This window comes from Vulpes vulpes, chromosome 5, assembly GCF_048418805.1.
Source record: "Vulpes vulpes isolate BD-2025 chromosome 5, VulVul3, whole genome shotgun sequence".
Classification (NCBI taxonomy): domain Eukaryota; kingdom Metazoa; phylum Chordata; class Mammalia; order Carnivora; family Canidae; genus Vulpes; species Vulpes vulpes.
Genome location: NC_132784.1, coordinates 63,104,300 through 63,127,412, shown reverse-complemented (window position 1 = coordinate 63,127,412; position 23,113 = coordinate 63,104,300). Strand labels below are relative to the sequence as shown.

General features: G+C 44.1%; 2 protein-coding genes across 10 annotated transcripts in view; both read left to right on the top strand.

Annotated features, from left to right (window-relative positions):
- Window positions 1–9,158, top strand: part of ATL3 (atlastin GTPase 3) — a 63,850-nt gene extending 54,692 nt beyond the window's left edge. The window contains exons 9-13 of one of the 2 annotated variants that reach the window (XM_026004615.2): window positions 230–357; window positions 977–1,033; window positions 2,594–2,665; window positions 3,043–3,474; window positions 4,813–9,158. In XM_026004615.2, the coding sequence (XP_025860400.2) occupies window positions 230–357; window positions 977–1,033; window positions 2,594–2,665; window positions 3,043–3,474; window positions 4,813–4,899 (776 nt within the window). In that variant the 3' untranslated portion in view covers window positions 4,900–9,158. The remainder of the gene's footprint in view (window positions 1–229; window positions 358–976; window positions 1,034–2,593; window positions 2,666–3,042; window positions 3,475–4,812) is intronic. The other variant, XM_026004616.2, reaches the window with a different exon arrangement.
- Window positions 9,159–12,640: 3,482 nt separating this feature from the next.
- The window catches only part of PLAAT3 (phospholipase A and acyltransferase 3), a 32,548-nt gene continuing 22,075 nt past the window's right edge, over window positions 12,641–23,113 (top strand). For 2 of the 8 annotated variants that reach the window (XR_012001872.1, XR_012001873.1), the window contains exons 1-2: window positions 12,997–13,173; window positions 13,549–13,624. Coding sequence is in view for 4 of the 8 variants with exons in the window: in XM_072760269.1 (XP_072616370.1) it covers window positions 13,610–13,624 (15 nt within the window). In the remaining 4 variants the exon portion in view is untranslated. The other 6 variants (XM_072760269.1, XR_012001874.1, XM_026004617.2 and 3 more) reach the window with 6 other exon arrangements.

The following is a 23,113-nucleotide window of genomic DNA, read 5'->3' as shown; positions in this document are numbered from 1 at the left end:
ATTCTCCACTTTCTGTTCTGGTCTAAGCAGCTCTTAATCACGAGGACAGAAGGGAGGAGACTGTAAAGATACGTGCAGACAGAGGTCATGGGCTGCAGAAGGTGCCAGACACAGTTGGGACCTTCCCTCCCCTCACTTTGAACTGGCAGATGTTGAAACATTTTATACTCCGCTTGGTTGAACAAGTCTGTCTAGCTGACTGTTTTCTTCTTCATGGTCTTGTGAACAGATATTGCCAGTGAATTCAAAGAGCAGCTTCAGACCCTGATACCATTTGTATTAAACCCAGCTAACTTAATGGAGAAGGAGATCAATGGCTCCAAAGTCACCTGTCGGGGGCTACTAGAGTATTTTAAGGTAAATATGGGTTTTAATTGTCAGAATATTTGACTTTTGGTAAAACTGATCTAGGTTGTAAACTAACTTGGATTTTACTATTTTAAAGCTTAGGGATGATTTTCATGGGGGAGATATTGAGAGGCATTTTCAGAGCCTTCAGTGTCCTTCCAGGAGTGGGCCACTGGGTGGCAGTATCGGTCTAAGAACCAAATGGATGTTCTTTGCACTTTCTTAGAGGAGTAATTACTGTGGCTAAAGGAAGATTGTTCCTCAAGGAAGATGGTGTGGACAGGAGGTGGTTAGGAAGTTGCTGTGAGTAGGAGGAGACGGCACCTAGATGTGACACGACTACCTCAAGGCGGATGGTCACTGTGCCCACAGGTAGTGGTGAGGCCAGTGTGCATGGGGAATCTGGTGGGACTCCTAGCCTTGGTAGTCTCGTGCTGCTTGAGAACATATTTAGTTAACTAAAAACGCTAACATGCACTCAAAGGTGTGTTGTGTTTTTGCTAATTCCTGGGTGTTGATCTAGGTCTTTAGGAAAATGCAGTTGTATAGTCACTTTCTGTAACTTAAAGTATGATTAAATGTGACAGAATCACATTTTTCATGAGTGTTTTTATGTTTCTATTATAAGGCATATATTAAAATTTATCAAGGAGAAGATCTGCCTCATCCCAAATCCATGCTTCAGGTAAGCAATTCTTTGACATCCTAAATGATACTGTTTGATTACTTGTTGACCCATGCACAAGCAGCAGCATCCTTTAAGAAGGGAATGCAGGGTACCTGAGTGGCTCAGTCAGGCATCTGACCCTTGATTTTGGCTTAGGTCATGATCTCATGATCCTGAGATTGAGCCCCTAGTAGGGCTCTGCACTCAGCGGGGTGGTCTACTTGAGAATTTTCCCTCTCCCTCTTCCTCTGCCCCTCCCCCCACTCATGCACACACACACACACACACACACACACACACACTCTCTCTCTCTTTCTCTCTCTCTCAAAAAAAGAAAAAATAGATTAATAAATCTTTAAAAAAGAAAAAAAAGGAGAATGCTGTTGCTCTCCCTGCCTGTTAATGCTGAAGTGTGTTAATTTTTAGTACATTTTTCACCATTGTTACTGCCTTCTGGGTGTTAAATACAGAGTTAAAGCAGAAGGGCTCCTCACTGGGACTATATCCCACCAAACATACTGTGGATAGAACAGGCCCAGTTATATATACATATATATATTTTTTAATTTTTGTTTATTTATTCATGAGAGACAGGCACAGGCAGAGGGAGAAGTAGGCTCCATGCAGGGAGCCTGACATGGGACTCGATCCAGGGTCTCCAGGATCACACCCTGGGCTGAAGATGGCGCTAAACTGCTGAGCCACCCGGGCTTCCCCAGGCCCAGTTATCTTAAGCAAATTATTTTCCTGTTATCTGCTGTCTACTTTAGTAGAACATGTCCTGACATACTTATTTACTACTTACTGGTCAGGTTTTTTATTTTCAATGACTTTTATTTTCAACATTTTGCTGTTTTCAAGATGTCATTTTGATAAAACATAATTTTTGACTTTCTTTTTTTTTTTTTTTAAGATTTTATTTATTTATTCATGAGATACACGATACACGGGGGGGGGGGGGGGGGGGGGGGGGGAGGGTGGCGGGCGGCAGAAACATAGGCAGAGGGAGAAGCAGGTTCCACGCAGGGAACTTGACGGGACTTGATCCTGGGTCTCCAGGATCATGCTCTGGGCTGAAGGCGGTGCTAAACCGCTGAGTCATCCAGGCTGCCCAATTTCTGACTTTTATGTGCAGAACATAAAGCCGTTTACTGCCAGATATTTATTTCTTTAGTAGCAAAGCATTTTCACAAAGGAAGCTAGAGTTTAAAATTCATATAAAGATAAATGTTTTCTCTTTTTTTTGACCCATGTCTATTTCTTAACACTTAAAATTATTTATTTTCTTTTTTTTTTAACACTTAAAATTAAAGCAAAGGGAATGATACTTCCAGAGATTTAATTTATAATAAAGACTTATGTATCAGAATGTTTTTTTTGGCGGGGGGGGCAGAAAATTTGGTGAAAAAGGAATATTTTATCTCATACATTGGGCTATATGGAAACCTAAAAAATGGCAGAAGGATCCTAAAAAAGGAAGAATGGGAGTAGGGTGAGAGGGAATTGGCACTTGGTTATTTGTGGAAGAATGTTAAAGAGAAGGGATTCAGAGTTTATGCTTTCTTTTCTTATTATAAGGCCACCGCTGAAGCTAACAATTTAGCAGCTGCAGCCTCCGCCAAAGACATTTATTACAACAACATGGAAGAGGTATGCCAGGCATGTGTTTTATTCTGAGGTAGCTATAATGTGGGCCTGTGGCTTACGGCAGAAGCCCAGACTGACCTTGTTTAATGAATCTGAAGATGACGAGACAACAAAACTGTGTTCAGGCCCCCCTGGTAATTGGGGTCTTCTGGTTCTTTCCGTTGCTAAGTAAGGCTTTCTTCCAATGCAGTTAATGTCACCCTCCTTATTTCAGTGCACTTTTCAGAGGAAGTAAACTCAGACTTTATTGGTCTTGGTCATCATTTTAAAGTTAATTTCTAATATCTTAAATATTTGGACTTTTTCAGTGTTTTCACTTGTTTTATTGGGCACTTGTTTTCAAAGAGATCTTCAGTATGTTATGTCTTTATTCTTTTTAGGTTTGTGGGGGAGAGAAACCTTATTTGTCCCCAGACATTCTAGAGGAGAAGCACGGTGAATTCAAACAGCTTGCTCTGGACCATTTTAAGAAGACCAAGAAGATGGGTGGGAAGGATTTTAGCCTTCGTTACCAGCAGGAACTAGAGGAGGAGATCAAGGAGCTCTATGAGAACTTCTGCAAGCACAATGGCAGCAAGAATGTCTTCAGCACCTTCCGAACCCCTGCAGTGCTTTTTACAGGCATTGTGATCTTGTACATAGCCTCAGGCCTCACTGGCTTTGTTGGTCTTGAGATTGTGGCCCAGCTGTTCAATTGTATGGTTGGACTGCTGTTAATAGCACTTCTTACTTGGGGATACATCAGGTATTCTGGTCAATATCGTGAGCTGGGTGGAGCAATTGATTCTGGTGCAGCGTATGTACTAGAGCAGGTAAGTGGTGTCAGCTGACAAGGCTACGGGTTGATAATGGACAGATATCTGTGTTTTTATTGTAGAATATTTCCATTTGCAAGAGTTTCACGGTGAAAGAAGGCATAAGAAGTTTCCCCTGGTCATTTTTTGTTTTTTGATAGGCATTACGTTGCATCCTCCTTCTTTAGGATATTGATATTTATTCCTAATATTTTGTTTCCATGCCTAAAAACTTCCCTCTAATGTGAAAAGTTCCAACTTAGATTTACTGTGTTACTCATGGGAAACTTCTAACCACATGCTCTTCAGATACAATTCCTGTATGATTCAGGAGCTTTGAGATTTTTCTGTTTTGAGTTCTGCTAATGGATGGCATCTCTTTCACTTAAAGTCATTCAGAAAACCAACGGCTTTTGACATTGACGTGATCTCCAGGTGTACAGATCCTTGAGACACTGATTTCCTTTTCTGAGTACCATGAACAAATGGGTTAAGTCAGAATTACGTGAGAAACCAAGAGGGCTTCCAACCCCACCACTGTAACAGAGCAGAGGCGTAGCTGACTCTCTTGGAAGTCAGCTGCTGTCACAGGCTCCCCTGACACCTGTATTTTCATTTCCTGATTTTCTGGTAACATACCCATGATGTAGACAGATTTTTTTTTTTTTTGAGTGTGTGTGTGTGTGTACACACACACACACACACACACACACACACATATGAGTTCAATTTGCCAACATATAACATAACCTAGTGCTCATCCCATCAAGTGCCCCCCTCAGTGTCCATCACCCAGTCACCCCAACTCGCTGCCTACCTCCCTTTCCACCACCCCTTGTTAGTTTCCCAGAGTTAGGAGTCTCTCATGTTCTGTCACCCTCACTGATAATTCCCACTCATTTTCTCTCCTTTCCCCTTTATTCCCTTTCACTATTTTTTATATTCCCCAAATGAATGAGACCATAAAATGTTTGTCCTTCTCCGATTGACTTATTTCACTCAGCATAATGCCCTCCAGTTCCATCCACATTGAAGCAAATGGTGGGTATTTGTCGTTTCTAATGGCTAATATTCCATTGATACATAGACCACATCTTCTTGATCCATTCATCTTTCGATGGACACTGAGGCTCCTTCCACAGTTTGGCTATTGTGGACATTGCTGCTAGAAACATTGGAGTGCAGGTGTCCCGGTGTTTCACTGCATCTGTATCTTTGGGGTAAATCCCCAGCAGTGCAATTGCTGGGTTATAGGGCAGTTCTATTTTTTTTTTAACGTTTATCTCTGAAGTCTTTCTTTCTTGATGCTGTGTTGTATTTTATTAACTTACCTGTTGAATAAATTGACTCTTGCAGGCTACTTCTCATATGGGTAATTCCACTCAGGCCGCTGTGAGGGATGCAGTTGTTGGGAGGCCACCTGTGGATAAAAAAGCTCAGTAGCATCTTGACAAGAGGATTCAATGAGAACGCAGTCAGCCCCTCCTGATTTCTGGGTTTCTGCCACGGCCACAGGTCCAGAGGAACGCAGGTCTGGGATCACCCAGGAAGAGCTGAAACTCAGCAGTAATAAATTAATATACAGACCTTTCCCATGGCTTCAAATTCTTAAACATTTCTGTTGGAAGCATTTCTTTTCCTTGCTGATATAGATCCAAGCCTGTGTCTGTTTTCTTATTACTCTCTGCTTTGTGCACTTTATGGGGGAGAAAGCTAAAGGAAAAAAAATGCAAATATGGTTTTAAATCCTGCATGTGTCACTTAGTGCCTTTTAAGATTGAATCCAGGCTTTTGAGGACAAGGATAGCCTCATGAAAGATTGCTGTTTTGTGGTGAAACCTGTCAGTTTCTTTTATACTGTTACCATTTAAAAATGTTTACGAAAGTTGCAAAAGCTTCAGAACAAAAGACTGAAAATGACACCATTACACTGTTACTTAAAGTCTTAAAGAATCTTGCTTGCCATATAGTGTGGAAAAACCACATCCTATTTAAATCCATCATACACTGAAATTTATGGTCTTTTACTGACAGGCTAGCAGTTTTGTTGGAGCAAACTCTTATTTTTACCTTCATTCCTATAGCTTCTTTTTAGAAAAGAGGCCAACATGCCTTGAAAAGCCAGAGTGGCTCATAATGAAAGGAGTGAGCTCGATACTTTAAAACAAAACAAAACAAAAAAACCCTGAGTTTGATGAACCATGTGACATCTGATAAGTCATTTGAACTTGTGCCTTGGTCAGATTCACTGTTTGCAGGTTTATATTCACATATGTATTATATATAACTCATGGTTGTTACTTGTGAGGTCTAGTTTTCAAGAGTTCTGCCTTAAGAAGAGAACTTTATTAAGGATTAAAGGAAAGACATTATTACCAAACATTATTGTCTTTAGTTGTCCTGTTTCATGTGGCCTAGGCAGTAAGTAAATCACGTCTTTATCCAAAACATTTATTTGCATTCTCCTATGCACAAATATTTTTTAATAATAAAGGTAAAATTGTCAGTTTTGTTTAGTGAGTCTTCCTTTATTAACTTCACTTGACTGATCTGGAAACTTTAAAATAGCTTTGGCTTAGTGAGGACCAAAGTCCCACCCAAATATGGATAGTATCTAGAAGTATCTAATCTTTTTTGTTACCTTGATTGGGTGAAAAAACATTTTATCTGTTAGTTGCCTTTTCCTTTGATTTATAATATAATGGTGAATTTAAAGATTTTTAAACTTTTAAAGATTGCCTTGTAAGTATTTATGTAAGCATTCAGGTATGAGAATATTAATTCTTAAGGTAATTTTTGTTGTGGAAGGGAGATAGGAAGGCTTAGGCAAAACCCAAGTGTTGATTCTATGTATATGAAGTCTAAGTGAAAAGCAGAAAAAAGAAGCATGTAGTCTCTGTATCAAAGAATTTTCTTTTTATTACTTTAACATTTCACAACAGAAGTATTTCTGTAAGTCTGAATTAATTCCAAGCATTTTATATTTTTTTATATCTACATACCATCTTGCCCTGAAATTCTTGCTATTTTATTCATTTGCCATTACATTTTAGGAAAATTCCTAAAAACTGTTTACTTGGATAACAGTGATGCTCAGTTTGACTGTTAAATTGAAAGCTTCTCTTTGAAATTTTGGTGCATTTTCAGGTGGCCTCTCATCCTCTTGCATGTTTATACTTATTAGCTAAAGGCTTTGCAGATGTTGAGAAGCACATTTATAGATTTCAGAATAATTGTCTAGAGTGATGCCTTTAAAAGGTGAGAAAAGGATGATCTAAAACTTATTTTAATACTAAAGTATTAGAATTTTTAAAGTAAAACAACATGTGAAAGTGTATAACTTAGTGAAATCTTAGTATTTAATTACTGTTTAAATTCACCATTTCTGTTTTGATCTTAAAGAAATAATTTGGTTTCATTGTCCTGGGGAAGCCTTATTATTTTTGTCTTTATTAGTTAACTTATTCTGTCTCTGGAAAGTGTTTATAAAGCTTTCTCAGTGAAGATCCTTAGTGAGTTTTCATTGGCCTATTTTCTTTATTTTTACAGTAAATTGGTAGTTTTATATCAAGTTTTTCAATAAAAGATGCATTCTCATTGCTGGCCTTAAAGAGTCCTGGGGAGATTTATAACCAGGTTGAAGAGAGTATCTTTTACCTCTTAACTTCCCTCAGCCTTTAATTCGTGGGTCAGAAACGGGTTCACGCTGAAAGTGTGTGCTTGTTGTATGTTGCTCTGCCACTCCTGACCAGCCTTCTCATGCAAGCATTTATGGTTTGCACATTTCTAATGGTTATATGGGGGCATATTCCTATTAATGTATAAGAGGAGGTTCTCGGAATTTCTATGAAAAGTATTCATTTAAGGAAAAAAAATGTTTTCTTAAATCCAGTTAGCTTTTTATTGTAAAAATAATAGAATAAAAATTTCAGTTCTTTCATGAGTAATCTTTCTAGATTGGTTTGTGGATAAAATGAGGGCAGATGATCATGACTGATGATCAGCATCTTCAAAGTCATATCCTATTTTAGCAATATACCAAGAAGTCCATTCCATGGAGGTTTATGTATTAATACCTACTTTGTACTTGGTAGAATGCTTATGGAATATTGTTTTGCTTTATCTGCTTTCTCTTTTCTCTGTAACATGAAGTGAAAGGCTTTAGGCAAACAAACTGCCTTGTTACTGGCAGTGTGTTCTTAGCAGTTCATATCCAGTATTCTACCTAACTTATAAAAGTGGTGTTTTGGATAGTGTGAGTTTGGATGGGTGTTTATGTATTATGGGCAGATTACAGATAAGTAGGTTGACTTAAGCCCAGGCAAAAGTGACAAAAAAAAAAAAAGTTTTATTTTTTCCTTTCTTTTTCTCTTTTTTTAATGATTTATATGGAAGTCTTCATAGGACTTCCTCCCCCACCCCACATAGAACTATTTAAATGTAATTCAGGATGATTTAGGATGGCTCCCATCCAAGGTAGCCAGTGTGGGCTACATCTTTCTGGCTTACATTTAGATCTGACAAAATTTTAATCAAGGAATAGGGCATAATGAAGACAAACTTCAGTCATGAAAGTACAAATGATTTGTGTAACTGCTTTTTTAAATGACATTAAGCCCATTGTAAGGGACCATTTACTGTGATAGAATAGTTTTCCTTCTGTCCTTTTATAGTTTTGGGTAGTGGCTCTCATCTACTTTGGAGTGCCTAGACTTATTTGAGAGTTTTATTTAAAGCCATTCAGTCTCCTGTAACTTCTGTCAGGGATTGCCTCAGCGGGTCTGGGTTGTGGCCCTGGAATCACCACTTTGATAGGCAGTAGTGCAGGTAGCTCAGAGACCAATGAGATAGACTGCTCTGTGGGATGGCAAACTGCAATTCACTATTGTTTGGAGGCAAGTGGACAGATGGACAGCTTCTACCTGAGGCTCAGAATAGGTGCTCTGCTACTGGAGACTGTATGACTGGGACTTCATGTGTTCAGAGTAATAAGGGCGATGTCTTTCATCTAGAGGATTAGCTAAGCTCATTAAAGCTGTTTTTCTAAATTGCAATAACATAGTGCCTTCTCTGGAAAAAGAATGTACCAAGTGTCCTGTTTACTAACAAGTGTAATTAGGATTTTAAAAACCCACCTTTTGAAAGTTTTTCTTTTAAAAAGCAAAGTTCAGCACTGTGACTTGAACCCCTCCATCTTTTCGTGCACAGAAAACCTTAAGCCATAAATAAAAATAATAACAAAAAGGATGGAGAAGATAACTTTGAAAATTAGGGACAGAGATACCCCACAACAGGAACTTTTCAAAACAGGTCTAAAAGCAGAAAGATTTCAAAAGCAATTTTCTTCCTTGAAAGGAATTTAATGAGCCAGAACTAAAATTTAAATGTAGTGCTCTTATAACCAAGGAAACATTGCAATTGATTCCTGAAGCTTTCTAATTTAGATGGCTAAATGCTGCCATGGACTTAAGCCTTAAAGGGGCCAGTATTAATTCTGAGCATTAACAAGTTTTCTTTTTCTTTTCTTTAAAAAATTATTTGTTGAAAATTCTTTCTCCTAGACTCCTGCCTTTGAACGGCTTTAAAACTTAATACACTTTTAAAAAAGTGCAATGGGATGAGATTATGCTACTTTATTAAAAGCATGTTTTCTGTTTCTTAGTTGTGAGGTCATTTAATTGAATAAAGATCATAGCACCATGTCTGTATTGTTTTTTTTTTTTTTCTCTTTCTCTGCTCTTTAATACGGGAAGGTCTATGAAATAGGTTTGGGCTTGGCAAAGTGAATAGGAAATCTAAGGGAGGGATAACTCTGTGTCAAAGGTGGTAGTGGTAATGTGGTTCGGGTGCATCACCTTTCTCTGTCCTGCGAAACAATACTGAACAGTTTTACTAGCATAGTGCTGGAGGAGGCCATGGACTTGAAGATGTTGCTTAAAATCGAACATGTTTTATTTACAGTAACATGGACATGTGAGGACCCTTGAACTTGTAACACTTCCATTTGGTTGCCCCATCTGGTTAAATGGTTCCTCTTTGGGAGTGAGTGAAGCTCTATTGAAAGCATTCCCTTTCACTGGTGGCCTTAGAGCCAGTGGAGAGGTTGCATTAAAGTTCCCAGATATTGACCAATTGCTAGATAGAGCCCATTTGGCCCTGTGCTAAGAGTTCTAGTATGTTTCTAGTTTGAAACATATACTTGGAGCGTTCAGTAGCCATCCTTCCCTCTCTCCCTCTCTCCCTGATGGTGATCCTGTGTTAGGTGCCAGGCTAGCTGTTGCACATGTGTTCATCACCGTATCATTTGGGAAGGTGCAAACAATAGAATATGAAGAGTACGGTGAGAACTTGGGAGCTACCATCAGAGTGTTAATGCCTTCATTAGCATAAGCTGGGGAGAAGGAAAGACAAGTGGGGAAAGTGGGTGTGTGTGGAGGGGGAGAAGTCAAGCAAACTATGGTTTGTCAGTGCATTGACATTCTTGTCTTTGATTACCATATATTTGCAAAGATGAGTTCAACCCTAGTTAGCTTAATTGAAGGAAAAGCAATTGTAAGTGAATGTCTAGGAGCAAAACTGTCAACAGGCACTGGAGAAACTCAAACATCAACAAGGCTATTATCTCAAATATATTGGCTGTATTCTCTGCTTTTCCAGATGGATTTCTTTCATGCTGTGGGGGAGGTAAGGCACAGATGCTTGCAGGGTTACGTCATACTACTTTTATGTCTCCAGAGGAAAGAGCTATTTACTTTTTGACCCATTGCCTATTTAAAAATGTGTGTATACATAGCTGCAACTTAGAGAAGGCTCCTGATTGGCCTGGCATGGATCATATGTTCAGGGTCCATTGTGATCGCCTGGGGGCTGGGCCTTCATAGCTGGACCAAGGTCACAGGTGTCTTTAGTCAGGGTGATGTGGACTGATTTGGCGGGTCCACCAAAACCACAGTCACCAAGTGAAATGCCGCTGGGCAAACAAAAACAAATGTCCACTACAGTTCCCAGTTCCCCAGACTGTTGGGCCATTTAACAGAGTGGAATTGAGAAAGCCTGGAACATTTCAGGAATGTTCTTTCAAGGGGAAGTATGGTGGTTATGTTGCACATTTGTGCAGGGGAAGCTCTCCAGAGTGTCTCACTGGGATTTGTCATTAGTAGGACTTGAGGGGTTTCAGAGATGGGATTCAGGAGGATGTTACACTTCACCTTCCTTTTCTTTCATAAAAACCTAATTTTTCTGGTCAAACTATCAGACTTGGCCTATTCACAAAGCCGCACCAGAGTAGCCTGGGTAAATATTAAAAAAACCCTGTATTCAGGGGCACCTGACTGACTCAGCAGTGACTCTTCATCTCAGGGTCTTGAGTTCAAGCCCCACATTGGGCCCAGAACCTACTTAAAAAAAAAAAAATCCTGTATTCAGTGGACTGATAGAGTTTTCCCCAGCAGAGTGTTCAGGTTTTGAGAGTTAATGTCAAGCAACGGGCAGCCCCAGTGGTGCAGTGGTTTGGCGCCGCCTGCAGCCTGGGGTGTGATCCTGGGGTCCCAGGATCGAGTCCCACATCAGGCTCCCTCCATGGAGCCTGCTTCTCCCTCTGCCTGTGTCTCTGTGTCTATGAATAAGTAAATAAAATCTTTAAAAAAATGTCAAGCAACAGAAACCCTCATGTTCTCACAAAACGCTCCTAATAGATTCTGCTCCTTTAAATGTGGCTTGCTTGCCCTCTCACCACTTTTCCCCCTCCTCCTGCCCTGGCCTTGCAGCCCCTCCTATCCCACCTGCTCAGAATCCCCACAAGGCATCCTGTCTTCAGCATAAGCCTGAGCCATTTTCTCCTACCTTCTCAGAGACAGCAAAACATCAGATTCTCCTGGAGGAGCCATCCTCCTCCTTAGAAGGCAGAGAATGGAGACCTTGTAAATAATATTACCCTTTCTCACTGCAAGAAGAACAGGGCTCCATGGCTGTGGTTGCAGAAAAGACTGGAGGCTTTGAGGTCAGCCCTGGGTTTGATCCTGGCATGGCTTCCCACCTGAGCCTTGGTGATGGACTTGGGGAGGGGGTTATCCACAGTCTGGCTGGTGGAGGTACCTACATCATGTGGGGGTAGCTTCTCAGCCTGAGGTCTGTCTTACTGGGCTCCTGTTCTGAGCACCCGGTGGAAGGTGAAAATCACTTTGCTGACATCCTCATCCCGTATCCCCTTGTTTTGTTTTCCCTGGCACAGCACAGGGGGAGATAAGGGAAGTGACATCTGGGCAGTTCTGAAAGCAGAGAGTTAGGGATGAGCAAAAGTCAGTCAGTCTGGTGTTCTCAAACCCGAATCCCTCTGCCTTGAGTTTGGACTGCTTTACAGATAGCCACTTGCTTAATATGCAAAACATCTATTGGGTGAGTAGTGATGCCCATAAAGTTATGGTATTTATTTGTGTTGCCTCTGACTCTCTGGTTGGGAAGCCAGTGAATGACATGTGATGTGATGAGCATGTGTTTTCCCTCATGTTGACAGCCACATGTCCTTTTGTTTGTTTTTTGTAAATTTTTTTATTGGAGTTCGATTTGCCAACATATAGTATAACACCCAGTGCTCACCCCGTCAAGTGCCCATCACCCAGTCACCCCGTCCCCCAGCCCACCTCCCCTTACAGTACCCCCTTGTTCAATTCCCAGAGTCAGCCAACATGTCCTGATGAAGATTTACCACGTGCCACACATCAGGCCCAGGACTTTATACGCATTTCATTTTTTGCTCTCCCTTTGGGGAGTGTATTTTTACAAGTTATATGTTGTCCAATATCATCACCATTCCCTGTTTTTTTTTTTTTTTCTTTTATTTAAAGATTTTATTTGTGAGAGACACAGAGAAAGGCAGAGACATGAGCAAAGGGAGAAGCAGGCTCCCGTGGAGAACCTGATGCGGAACTCCATCCCAGCACTCCGGGTTGGTGACCTGAGCCAGAGGCAGACGCTCAATTGCTGAGCCACCCAGCTGCCCCTATCACTCCGTTTAAGAGGTGAATAGACTGAGGCTCAGAGAGGGAAGGGTCTCCTGGACCCTATAATCGGCAAGTGACAGACAGGGTCTGGATGTGGCCTAAGCATCCTGACTGCAGGCCTCAGGGCTGGCTGGGAGTGGGCAGAGAGAGGAGCAGGAGCTGATTCTTCTCTTCGGGAGCGTCACAGTCCAGCCAGAGAGCCCAGTGCCAGGAATGGCCTGTCTCTGGTCACTCATTCGTGGAATTCGTGCTGTGTGCCAGGTTCGGGGGATATCTGATGGCTTAAGGCCCCATAGTTTGCTGTCTTTCTGCCAGGCCTCTCAAAACCCTCAAATAGTTTTCAAACTCAATACCGTTTTAAACCGTAAGCTCACTTGAACGGAGAGTAAGTAAAGTCGTACAGCCCCGTGCGGTGGGTATGCAGGCCGAGCCTAACACGAGGCGGCCTTCGTTACCGGGCGGCCCCCGAGGCCCGAGGCGGCGGCGCCGGGCCCGGCTCCGGGCGCCCACAGGCGGCGGCGGGGAGCGGGGCAGCGCGGCCGCGGCCCCAGCGGTGGCACGGGCCGAGCGCGGCTCCCATTAGTCAGGCGCTCGGGGAGGAGCCGGGGACCGCCCGCCGCCCCCGGCCTCTGCGGCCATTAACCCTGCGCCCGGGCGGCCGCGCTGCCTCCGAGTTCGAGAGCTGGGTGGGGCAGCCGCTCCGCGGACCTACGGAAGGGTGAGGTGCTCGGGGCCTCCGGGTGCCGGGAGGCTGCGTGTGGACGGAGAAGGTGCGTCAGCCCGGCTGCAGCTGCGCGCCTGGCACCCGCGGGCAGGGCGCGCCCCCCTGGGCCGGCCACGCCGACCACCCCGACTTCCCGCCCGCGGCCGCAGGCGTCGGCGGAGCCTCCCCCCACCCTTCAAGGGGCTCAGCCGTTCACTGCCCAGTTCAGGGCAGGGAGGACGCCCTCGCGGATCGAGGAGAGTGAGGTGGTGGCCCTGGGGAGGGGAGAGGAGAGCCGCGCGGTCTCCGCGCCGGGACGCGCTGCGCCCGGGGGCCCGCGGGCCCGGTTCCCTCCCAGTGACCCGGTGACCCCTGCTCCCCCTGCCTCAGGCCTTTACACGGCGAGCAAACCGAGCTCCAGCCTGAAACCGAGTCCAGAGCACCAAGAAAGATGCGTGCATCCACCGTAAGTGTGGGGCGACGTGGGCTGGGGTGGGGACTGTTTTAGTGGCCACGCACCGCCCTGGAGCTGGGTGATCACTGGCGGGAGAGGATCCTGGAGGATGTGGGGCCGCTCCTCTCGCCGCCGCTGGGCAGCAGGTGTCTGGTGCGGGGTAGCCTGTACCTGGCCCGGATGTCTTACTACTTGCTCTTGCGTGTGCACCTGCCTGAAACGAATGCCAGGAAGGCAGGACCTCCGGGACCAGGGAGGCAGCAAGTGGGGGGCTTGCTCCCCCGAAGGCCCTGGGCTGCTTTCCCGAGTGAGACCGCAACACCTGGACTGGCTCCTGGCGCCAGATGTCTGAGACTAGACTGCTGCCCTAAGCCCTACTTGGGTCTGACCTTTTCTCAGACCTTTTCTGGTCTCAGCTGACTTATCCCATGACCAGCCCTCCCAGCAATTTCCAGGCTTTCACTTTTTCTTTTTCTAACCTGTGATGTGGTTCAGAAATCATAAAGGGGCGTGGCAAATGCTTCCTTTCAACCTGGCAAAACCTGCTACCAGGAGATTCAGGGCACCCGCTGTTGCCTTCCACTCACCAGGGGTGGTGTTCCCCCCCAGCACTTGCTGTGGCACATGTGTGCCAGGTGCTGTTCTGAGCACTTCATGTTTCAAATCCACTTTGTTCTCCAGAGTGAAGATATATAGGATTTACGACATAGGACCTGCTCCAAATAGGGCTTCGTACACATGTTAAGTGCTCAACTGAAATTTCACTGTTATTTCAATCTACAGAAAGATGCCACAGTGACTGATATCAGGATTACCTGGCCATGTTTGATGCCTGGAGTGCCCATTTTAAATATCCCTCTCCTTTATCTGACAACACTATTTTCAGTAATAATCATGAAATGAATAGTAATAATATCCACAAAAGAAACAGCAAAAATTTTCTTTTATTGAACTTTGTATATGAAATCATGCCAGTGCAAAAGTAAAAAGTGAAAAATAAAGTAAATGTTATGGCAAAAAATAGAAAAAAGTAATGGATTACGAGTTTTTAATTTGGGGCACCTGGCTGGCTCAGTCAACGGAGTCTGTGACTCTTGATCTTGGGGTTGTGGTTTTGAGCCCCATGTTGGGTATAGAGATTGCTTTAAAAAATCGAGTTTTTAGGGATGCCTGGGTGGCTCAGCGATCGAGCATATGCCTTTGGCTCAGGGCATGTATCCCACAGTCCCAGGATTGAGTCTCGCATCAGGCTCGCATCAGGCTCAGGGCATGTATCCCACAGTCCCAGGATCGAGTCTCCCATCAGGCTCCTGCTTCTCCCTCTGCCTGTGTCTCTGCCATTCTCTCTCTCTCTGTCTCTCATGAATAAATAAACAAAATCTTTTAAAAAAATGAGTTTTTAATTGCATTAATGTAGTTTTGAAAGAAAGCTTACTCTTGAATGTAAGTTGGTCATAGTCATAAATAATAGCAACATTACAGTTTCTGTTTGGGAACTTTTTCTCCTGGAAAGTTGTCTGTGACTTTGTCAAGATTGGTCTTTGCATACTCATGCTTGGTATTCAGTTGAGCTCGATTTGTCCATCCATCTTTGCTCACAGCTGACTGAAGAGGACTTTTTATTAATTTTAATTTCAAAGGCTTCACTCACATGAAACCACAGATATACAACTAGGAAAAGTCTTAAATATTAGGGGAGGTTTGTCAGAGATTCATAAAAGTCATATTTCAGGGCAGCCCGGGTGGCTCAGCGGTTTAGCTCCGCCTTCGGCTCAGGGCGTGAGCCTGGAGTCCCGGGATCTAGTCCCTGCATGGAGCCTGCTTCTCCCTCTGCCTGTGTCTCTGCCTCTGTCTCTCTGTGTCTCTCATGAATAAATAAAATCTTTTTTTTTTTAAGTCATATTTCAGAATAAATTCCAGAAGCTGCAATACTACCTGTCTTTAAAAAAAAAAAAAAAATCAATCTAGTGGCTTTTAAATATCTCTACATGTGAAACATTTTTTTTGAAACATTTTTGCTAAACCATCATCAACAGAAAATTAATCATAACCTTTTATCTTATTTGGCAAAACTCTCCCAGGTTTTCCTTCATCAGAAAAAAAATCAGAGAAAATGGTTGAATGATAGTGGGCACTGACGTTTATTTAATCTACCGCTTTAAAATAAGTCTAGTTCTCAGTAAAAGGGATTCACTTCTCTTTTAGCTTATTCTGGCCCTGGGTGAGCCGACTCTTCTGTCTTCTGTGTTAAAACATAGGAAAATGTAGGACCTTGAAAATCGGCACACAAGCCATGCCCAGCATGAGCTTGGACCATTCTGAGCCCCTCGGAACCTACTATTGGGACAGTAGCTGAGTCTTGTGTGTCTGCAGACTATAGGACTAGGTGTTCCCCGATTGAATTTCCACATAGAAGACAAAGTTTTTTAAAGAAGCAGAAATAAAAATGTGCTTATTTGAGGCTCATGTATATAATTGTTTTTTAAAGATCTTATGTATTTATTCATGAGAGACATAGAGAGGCAGAGACACAGGCAGAGGGAGAAGCAGGCTCCCTGCAGAGAGCCCCATGTGGGACTCCATCCTAGGGTCCTGGGATCACGCCCTGAGCCAAAGGCAGCCACTCAGCATGGAGCCAAGCAAGTGCCCTGAGGCTCATGTATATAATTAATCTCAATTGTAACTGCAGCAACTAGAACTTCAAGGAAATAGCTTTGTGGGGGAAGTAGTATTTTATCACTAATATTCTTTAAAATTGTTGGTACCTCATAATGATACACAGCAGATTGATTCTTGGTGTGCTCATATGGGGTTTTGTTTTGTTTTAAGATTTTTAATTTTTTTATTTGAGAAAAAGAGAAAGAGAGAGAGAGAGAGCAGGGGGAGGGGCAGTTGGAGAGGGAGAAGCAGACTCCACGGTGAGCAGGGAGCCGGACCTGACGACCTGGCGATCCTAGGATCCTAAGATCATGACCTGAGCCAAAGTCAGATGCCCAACCAACTGAGCCACCCAGGTGCCCCATGGTGTGTTCTTATTGTTCTAAAAATTTCTATGGACAACTTATCCCTATTTGCACCCAGGGAATACAGCTCCCACCTCCCCACTGTTTTGAGTATGCTGCTGCCTGACATTTAGGGCTTGACAACTGTCATTTGCTGTGAGAGCAGCTGCCCAGATCTCCCTGGGATGCAGAGGCTGCATGTCTACTATCCAGGCCTGGGTTTTTCTGAGCCTTTCGTCTAGCCTGTGATGCATCCTGGTCAATGCCAGCGCTGATCATTTCTCTCCTCTGTGTGTTCCAAATTGGCTTAGAATGAGCAGGCCAGGAGCCTTTGCCTCTGCTTCTCCAGCCCTGCTGTCTTTGGCTTGGTGCTGGGGAAGTGAATATCCAGAGTGAAACTGGAGCTCCATAATATTGGTACTGAACTGGGCCCTTGGGCTGTCTAAACAACAGAAATTGGTAAGAGGCCAAACGGGAGTTCCAGGCCAGGCTTTACTGGGGCTTGTGGTCAAGCACAAGGGAGGCAGCACAAAGGAAAGAATCCTCAGGCAAGGAGAGGTCAGGGAGAGTTTTTAAAAGAAACTTACATGGAAAAGGGTGACATCAAAGCATGTAGTAGGGATTTATTTGCACCTGCTGGGGCGCCTGGGTGGCTCAGTTGGTTGAGCATCTGCCTTCAGCTCAAGTCATAATCCTGGGATCCTGGGATCAAGTCCCACATCGGGTTCCCCGCAGGAAACCTGTTTCTCCTTTTGCCTGTGTCTCTGCCTCTCTCTGTGTCTCTCATGAATAAATAAATTAAAAACGGGGATCCCTGGGTGGCGCAGCGGTTTGGCGCCTGCCTTTGGCCCAGGGCGCGATCCTGGAGACCCGGGATCGAGTCCTACGTCGGGCTCCCGGTGCATGGAGCCTGCTTCTCCCTCTGCCTATGTCTCTGCTTCTCTCTCTCTCTCTCTCCCTCTGTGTGTGACTATCATAAATAAATAAAAATTAAAAAAAAATTAAAAACGAAAGAAGAGTTTCAGATAACCTGTGTGCCAAGTGGTGCCTGGTGGCGGTGGTGGTTTCCAGATGAGTTAGGAGGCAGTCCTGATTCATGTGGAGTGAGGCTGGACTCATACATAGCACAGGCCTGTACGTCAAGAGCCTGGGAGGCCTTACAAATTTTGCCTCCTTTTTCTATGCTACTCATGACCTTTGGGGCCAACAGGCAGGACCTGGTACTCACTGGAGTTGCCACTGTTCTCTCCCAGCAACTGGCAAGGGGAGAGGGGATATGTCAGTCCAGCTCCTCCTCTACCTTCTCTCTGGACCTGAGGCTGGGGAGTATGGGCAGTCAGGTCATGCTCCCTGCACCCACCTAACCCAGGGCAGGGGTGCCTGGTAGGGACAGGGCACAAGGCCTCAACCTCTCACAGGTGTAATTGATTTCACAGCTTTTGCCCCACGATCTCATTTACTCCACACATGAACTCTGCTGGATGGGTCTGGATGGCCATATCATACTAGAGAAGCTCAGAGAGGTTAGTTGACTCCTGAAGGTCACACAGCAGTAGAGCAGAGGGGGGCTGAGTCTTGGGTGGGCTTGGGTTCTGCTTTTGAAAAAGCAGCCTCTGATGGATGGGATTCATGCCCAGCCCCTCACAGGTTTCTTCTCTTCCTCAAACCTTAGCACCAAGCTACCAAGTCTTTGTTAGGAAGTCCCTTCTCAGCACTCATGCTGGACTTCAGCCTTTCTGGTAATTTTCCAGGCATTCCCCAGAGTATCAGACATGCAGGGGCCAAGGTTGGGATTTCCACACTTATCACAGCACATGGTTTTCGAAACAAGGAGAATCTGCTCTCTGGATTTCACAACCTCCATGGCATCTCCAGCTGGTCCTGGAGCTGAGAACTTTCCAAATCAAACCTAACAAAAACACCCCAAGGACAGTGGCAGCAGAAACCAGTGTTTACAGAAGTCTTCCTATGTACTAGGTGGTATTTGCTGAATGTTTTATAGATATTAACACATTTGATCCTCAGGACAACCCCACAAATTATTCTCATATTACAGCTGGGGAAATTGAGGCTGGGTAACTTGTCCAAGGCTGTGCAGTTAGTAAGTCGTAGAGCCCAAATCTGAGCCCAGGCTGTCTGGCCCTGGAGCCCCAAGGCTGTAGTCAGGATGCTTTTTCTGAAGACGAAACCCATCTTGATATAGACAAGCTCATGAGTCATGCTCAGGAGCCTACTTTCTGTATTTGTTTGTACATCCGAAATATTTCATTAAAAAAGCAAAACTGCTAAGTTCTGACTGGTGGGGCTAAATGGGGCCAGATGTGTGTGGATTAGAGCACTTCCATAGTAGCCTTAAATGAAAGAAAAAGGCTTAATATATATATATATATATATATATATATATATATATATATATATATATATATATATATATTTTTTTTTTTTTTGTAAGTAGGCTCCACACCCAATGTAGGGCTTGAGCCCATGACCCCAAGATCTAGAGTTGCACGTTCCACTGACTACACCAGCCAGGTGCCCCAAGAAAAACCTTCTTTTTGTTTTGTTTCGGCCCGTGTCATGGCTATGCCAGTGTCATGGCTATGCCCTCTGGTCCCTGTTCAGTGCCCACAGCTGAGGGGCTTACACTGGGTCAGAACCACAGGGGTGAGTGTGGAGGGTTATGTGGGGATGAGGGGGTGGGGGGCTCCACTGTCTCTTTTCTCCCTGCGGTGGGGGAGGAGGCTGGAGCTCCAGCAGCCCCTTTGCCATTTTCAGGCTGACCCTGGGTAAGCGATCTCCTCCCCCTTAGCCTCAGGTTTCCCACCACAGAATGAGGTATGTCTGCTCATCTCAGCCTGGCCTTCAGGGTCACTGCTCTCTGTCCTCAGATGCCCTCTTCTCTGGTTCTCACTCTGGGCTACACGGCAGAAAAAAATGCCCCCATGGACACCCAGCACTCCCCTCTCAGCTGTGCTTTTGCACTCCTGCTTACCTGTCTCCATCAGCCCCCTGAGGCCACCCCCTCCCCAGCACCTTCTCTGATTGCAGGAGGATGTGAGGGTTCAGAGTGTAGGATTCGGGTTTGAATTCTAGCTTTACTCTGTACATGGCCCCTCTCAACTTCAGGACTTCAACAAAAATCTCAGGCGCTGCCTTTCCTAGCATTACCTGCAGCTCCTCCCCCACTCCCTTTCCTTAACGCCCATTCCTGCCTGGTTTTGGCCTCCACATCATAAAGGTCACCAATGACCCTCACCCTGGAGCTCACTCCTGACCTTCACGTAGTCAGCTGCCCCCTTGCCTCTCCATTTGGCTACCTGGCAGACGGCTCACCCAACGGCCCAAGCAGGCAAGCCCACTATTCCCTAGCCGGCTCTGTCTGTCCCCAGCCTGCTCATTCTGCCTCGCATTTGTCCTGGCCAGAAACCCTGGGCTGATCTGGACTCCACTTTCCTTCATGCACCACCCTCATTCCATCAGCACATCTTGTTGGTTTGACCAGCACAGAGATCCAGAACCTGGTATTTTTCATCCCCACTGCCCCTCTTGTCTGAGCCATCAGCAAACACCTCTCTCCATCCTGCGCTCAACACCTCTCCTGTGGCCCCTCCACTCCAGCCAAATGACCTGCAATTTAATATTGCAGCCCTCGCACCTACCCCATCCCCCCCGCCAGCTGCTTTAACACTGCTCTACCTTTTCTTTCTTTTTGTTTTTATTTGGTATCTCTTCTAATATTCTAGATGATTTACTTATTTACTAAGGTTTAAAATAAAATAAAAATGTTCTCTCTCTCCCTGGTACTGAACAAAAAGCTCATGAAGGCAGGGATCTTTGTTCATAAACACAGCCCAGGTACATAGGTTGGTGTCTGGCTTCTAGCTCTGTGAGCATCTGTTGAGAGAATGAATAAATGAATGAGTTCCTTGATCCTACTAGGCAGAGATGGGCATCCCCAAGGTGAAGGGATTCTCATGGGGTGTTGTCAACTGCTTATACCATGGCCTTAGGGCAGGAAAGAGTATTTGTTAAAAGTGCCCAGTGATTCTGCATGCAACCCTCTCTCCTGTAGTTTGTGTGCAGGCTGGAGTCTGAGAACCACAGCTGGGTATGAAGGCTGCAGGCTCGGAGTTAAGAACCCAGTGAGTTCTAGAGCACAGTCAAAGCACATCACACAACATTATTGCTTTTGTTATTGTCCTGGACTCCCCCAGGGTTTAACCTCTGCTTTTCACAGAATGCTGACCATTTGAGTTTAAAAGAAGAGTTTAAAGATACTCTACAGGTGAAATGAGTAGGTGGACATATTTGTGATAAAGTAAATACAGTAACACAAGAGTAGAATCTAGGTGGTTGGGTATACAGATTTTTTAAAAGATTTTATTTATTTATTTATTTATTTATTTATTTATTTATTCATAGAGACACAGAGAAAGTGAGGCAGAGACACAGGCAGAGGGAGAAGCAGGCTCCACGCAGGGAGCCCAATGTGGGACTTGATCCAGGGTCTCCAGGATCACATCCCAGGCTGCAGGCGGCGCCAAACCGCTGCACCACCAGGGCTGCCGGTATACAAAAAATGCTTTCAATGTTGAACGTTTGGCTATTTATTGATTTATTTGGAGTTCAATTTGCCAACATATAGCATATCACCCAGTGCTCATCCCGTCAAGTGCCCCCCTCAGTGCCCGTCACCCAGTCACTCCAACCCCCCGCCCACCTCCTCTTCCACTACCCCTTGTTCGTTTCCCAGAGTTAGGTGTCTCTCATGTTCTGTCACCCTCACTGATATTTTCACTCATTGCTCCTTTCCCCTTTATTCCCATTCACTATTTTTTATATTCCCCTTATGAGTGAAACATATAATGTTTGTCCTTCTCCGGTTGACTTCACTCAGCATAATACCCTCCAGTTCCATCCACCTTGAAGCAAATGGTGGGTATTCGTCATTTCTGATGGCTGAGGAATGTTCCATTGTATATCACTGGCCATCAGGGAAATACAAATCAAAACCACAATGAGATCCCACCTCACCCCAGTGAGAATGGGGAAAATTAACAAGACAGGAAACAACAGATGTTGGAGAGGATGTGGAGAAAGGGGAACCCTCCTGCACTGTAGGTGGGAATGTGAACTGGTGCAGCCACTCTGGAAAACTGTGTGGAGGTTCCTCAAAGAGTTAAAAATAGACCTGCCCTACGACCCAGCAATTGCCCTGCTGGGGATTTACCCCAAAGATTCAGATGCAGTGAAATGCCGGGACACCTGCAACCTGTTGTTTCTAGCAGCAATGTCCACAGTAGCCAAACTGTGGAAGGAGCCTCGGTGTCCATCGAAAGATGAATGGATAAAGAAGATGTGGTCTATGTATACAATGGAATATTACTCAGTCATTAGAAACATTTGGCAATTTAAATTCTATGTTTGAAAATTTTTCTTAATAAAATGTTGGGAAGCATGCTATGAACTTAAAGGCACTAATTGCGGGAGAACTGGAAAATACATAAAAAGAAAGAAGTAAAATAATGCCAATAATCACCCCAGCACCCAGAAGGAATCTCTGTGAAGATGTTGGTATATATCCTTCCAGTCTTTTTGTTGTATTTATTTTGTTACATAGTGGTAGTTGTATGGATTACCCTAAACTGAACATACTAATGTTTGTCAGGGTTTTGTTTTTGCACATGTGTGATTCTAAAATGAATATAGGGGCAGCTCGGGTGGCTCAGTGGTTTAGCGCCGCCTTTGGCCCAGGGAGTGATCCTGGAGAACCTGGATCGAGTCCCACGTCGGGCTCCCTGCATGGAGCCTGCTTCTCTCTCTGCCTGTGTCTCTGCCTCTCCCTCTCTCTCTCTGTGTGTCTCTTGTGGGTAAATAAATAAAATCTTTTAAAAAAATAAAATGAATATAGATGTATTTAAACATTTTGGAAAACTAGAAAAGAATTAAAGAAGAAATCAATACCCTAAATGTCACTGTCTGATAGTAAACACTGTTTACATTTTGGTGTATTTCCACAGCTTTCTTTATGTGTTTTCTTTTTTAAACAAAGTTTAAAAAAATATACTGTTTTGTAAAAAGCTTTTTTTTAAGATTTTATTTATTTATTCATGAAACAAACAAACACACACACACAGAGGCAGAGACACAGGCCGAGGGAGAAGCAGGCTCCATGCAAGGAGCCTGACGTGGGACTCGATCCCAGATCTCCAGGATCACACCCTGGACTAAAGACGTCGCTAAACTGCTGAGCCACCCGGGCTGCCCTGTTTTGTATAAAGCTTTTTAATTAATCATTAGGTATGGACATTTATTGTCATTAACTATTTTTTTAAAAACGTTAAAACATAGCCTATAATATCCTAGTATATAAATATGGCAAGAGTTAAATAATATTTTCATGTAGGATTTTTAAAAAAGATTTTATTTATTTATTCATGAGAGACACAGAGAGAGAGAGAGAGAGAGGCAGAGACATAGGCAGAGGGAGAAGTAGGCT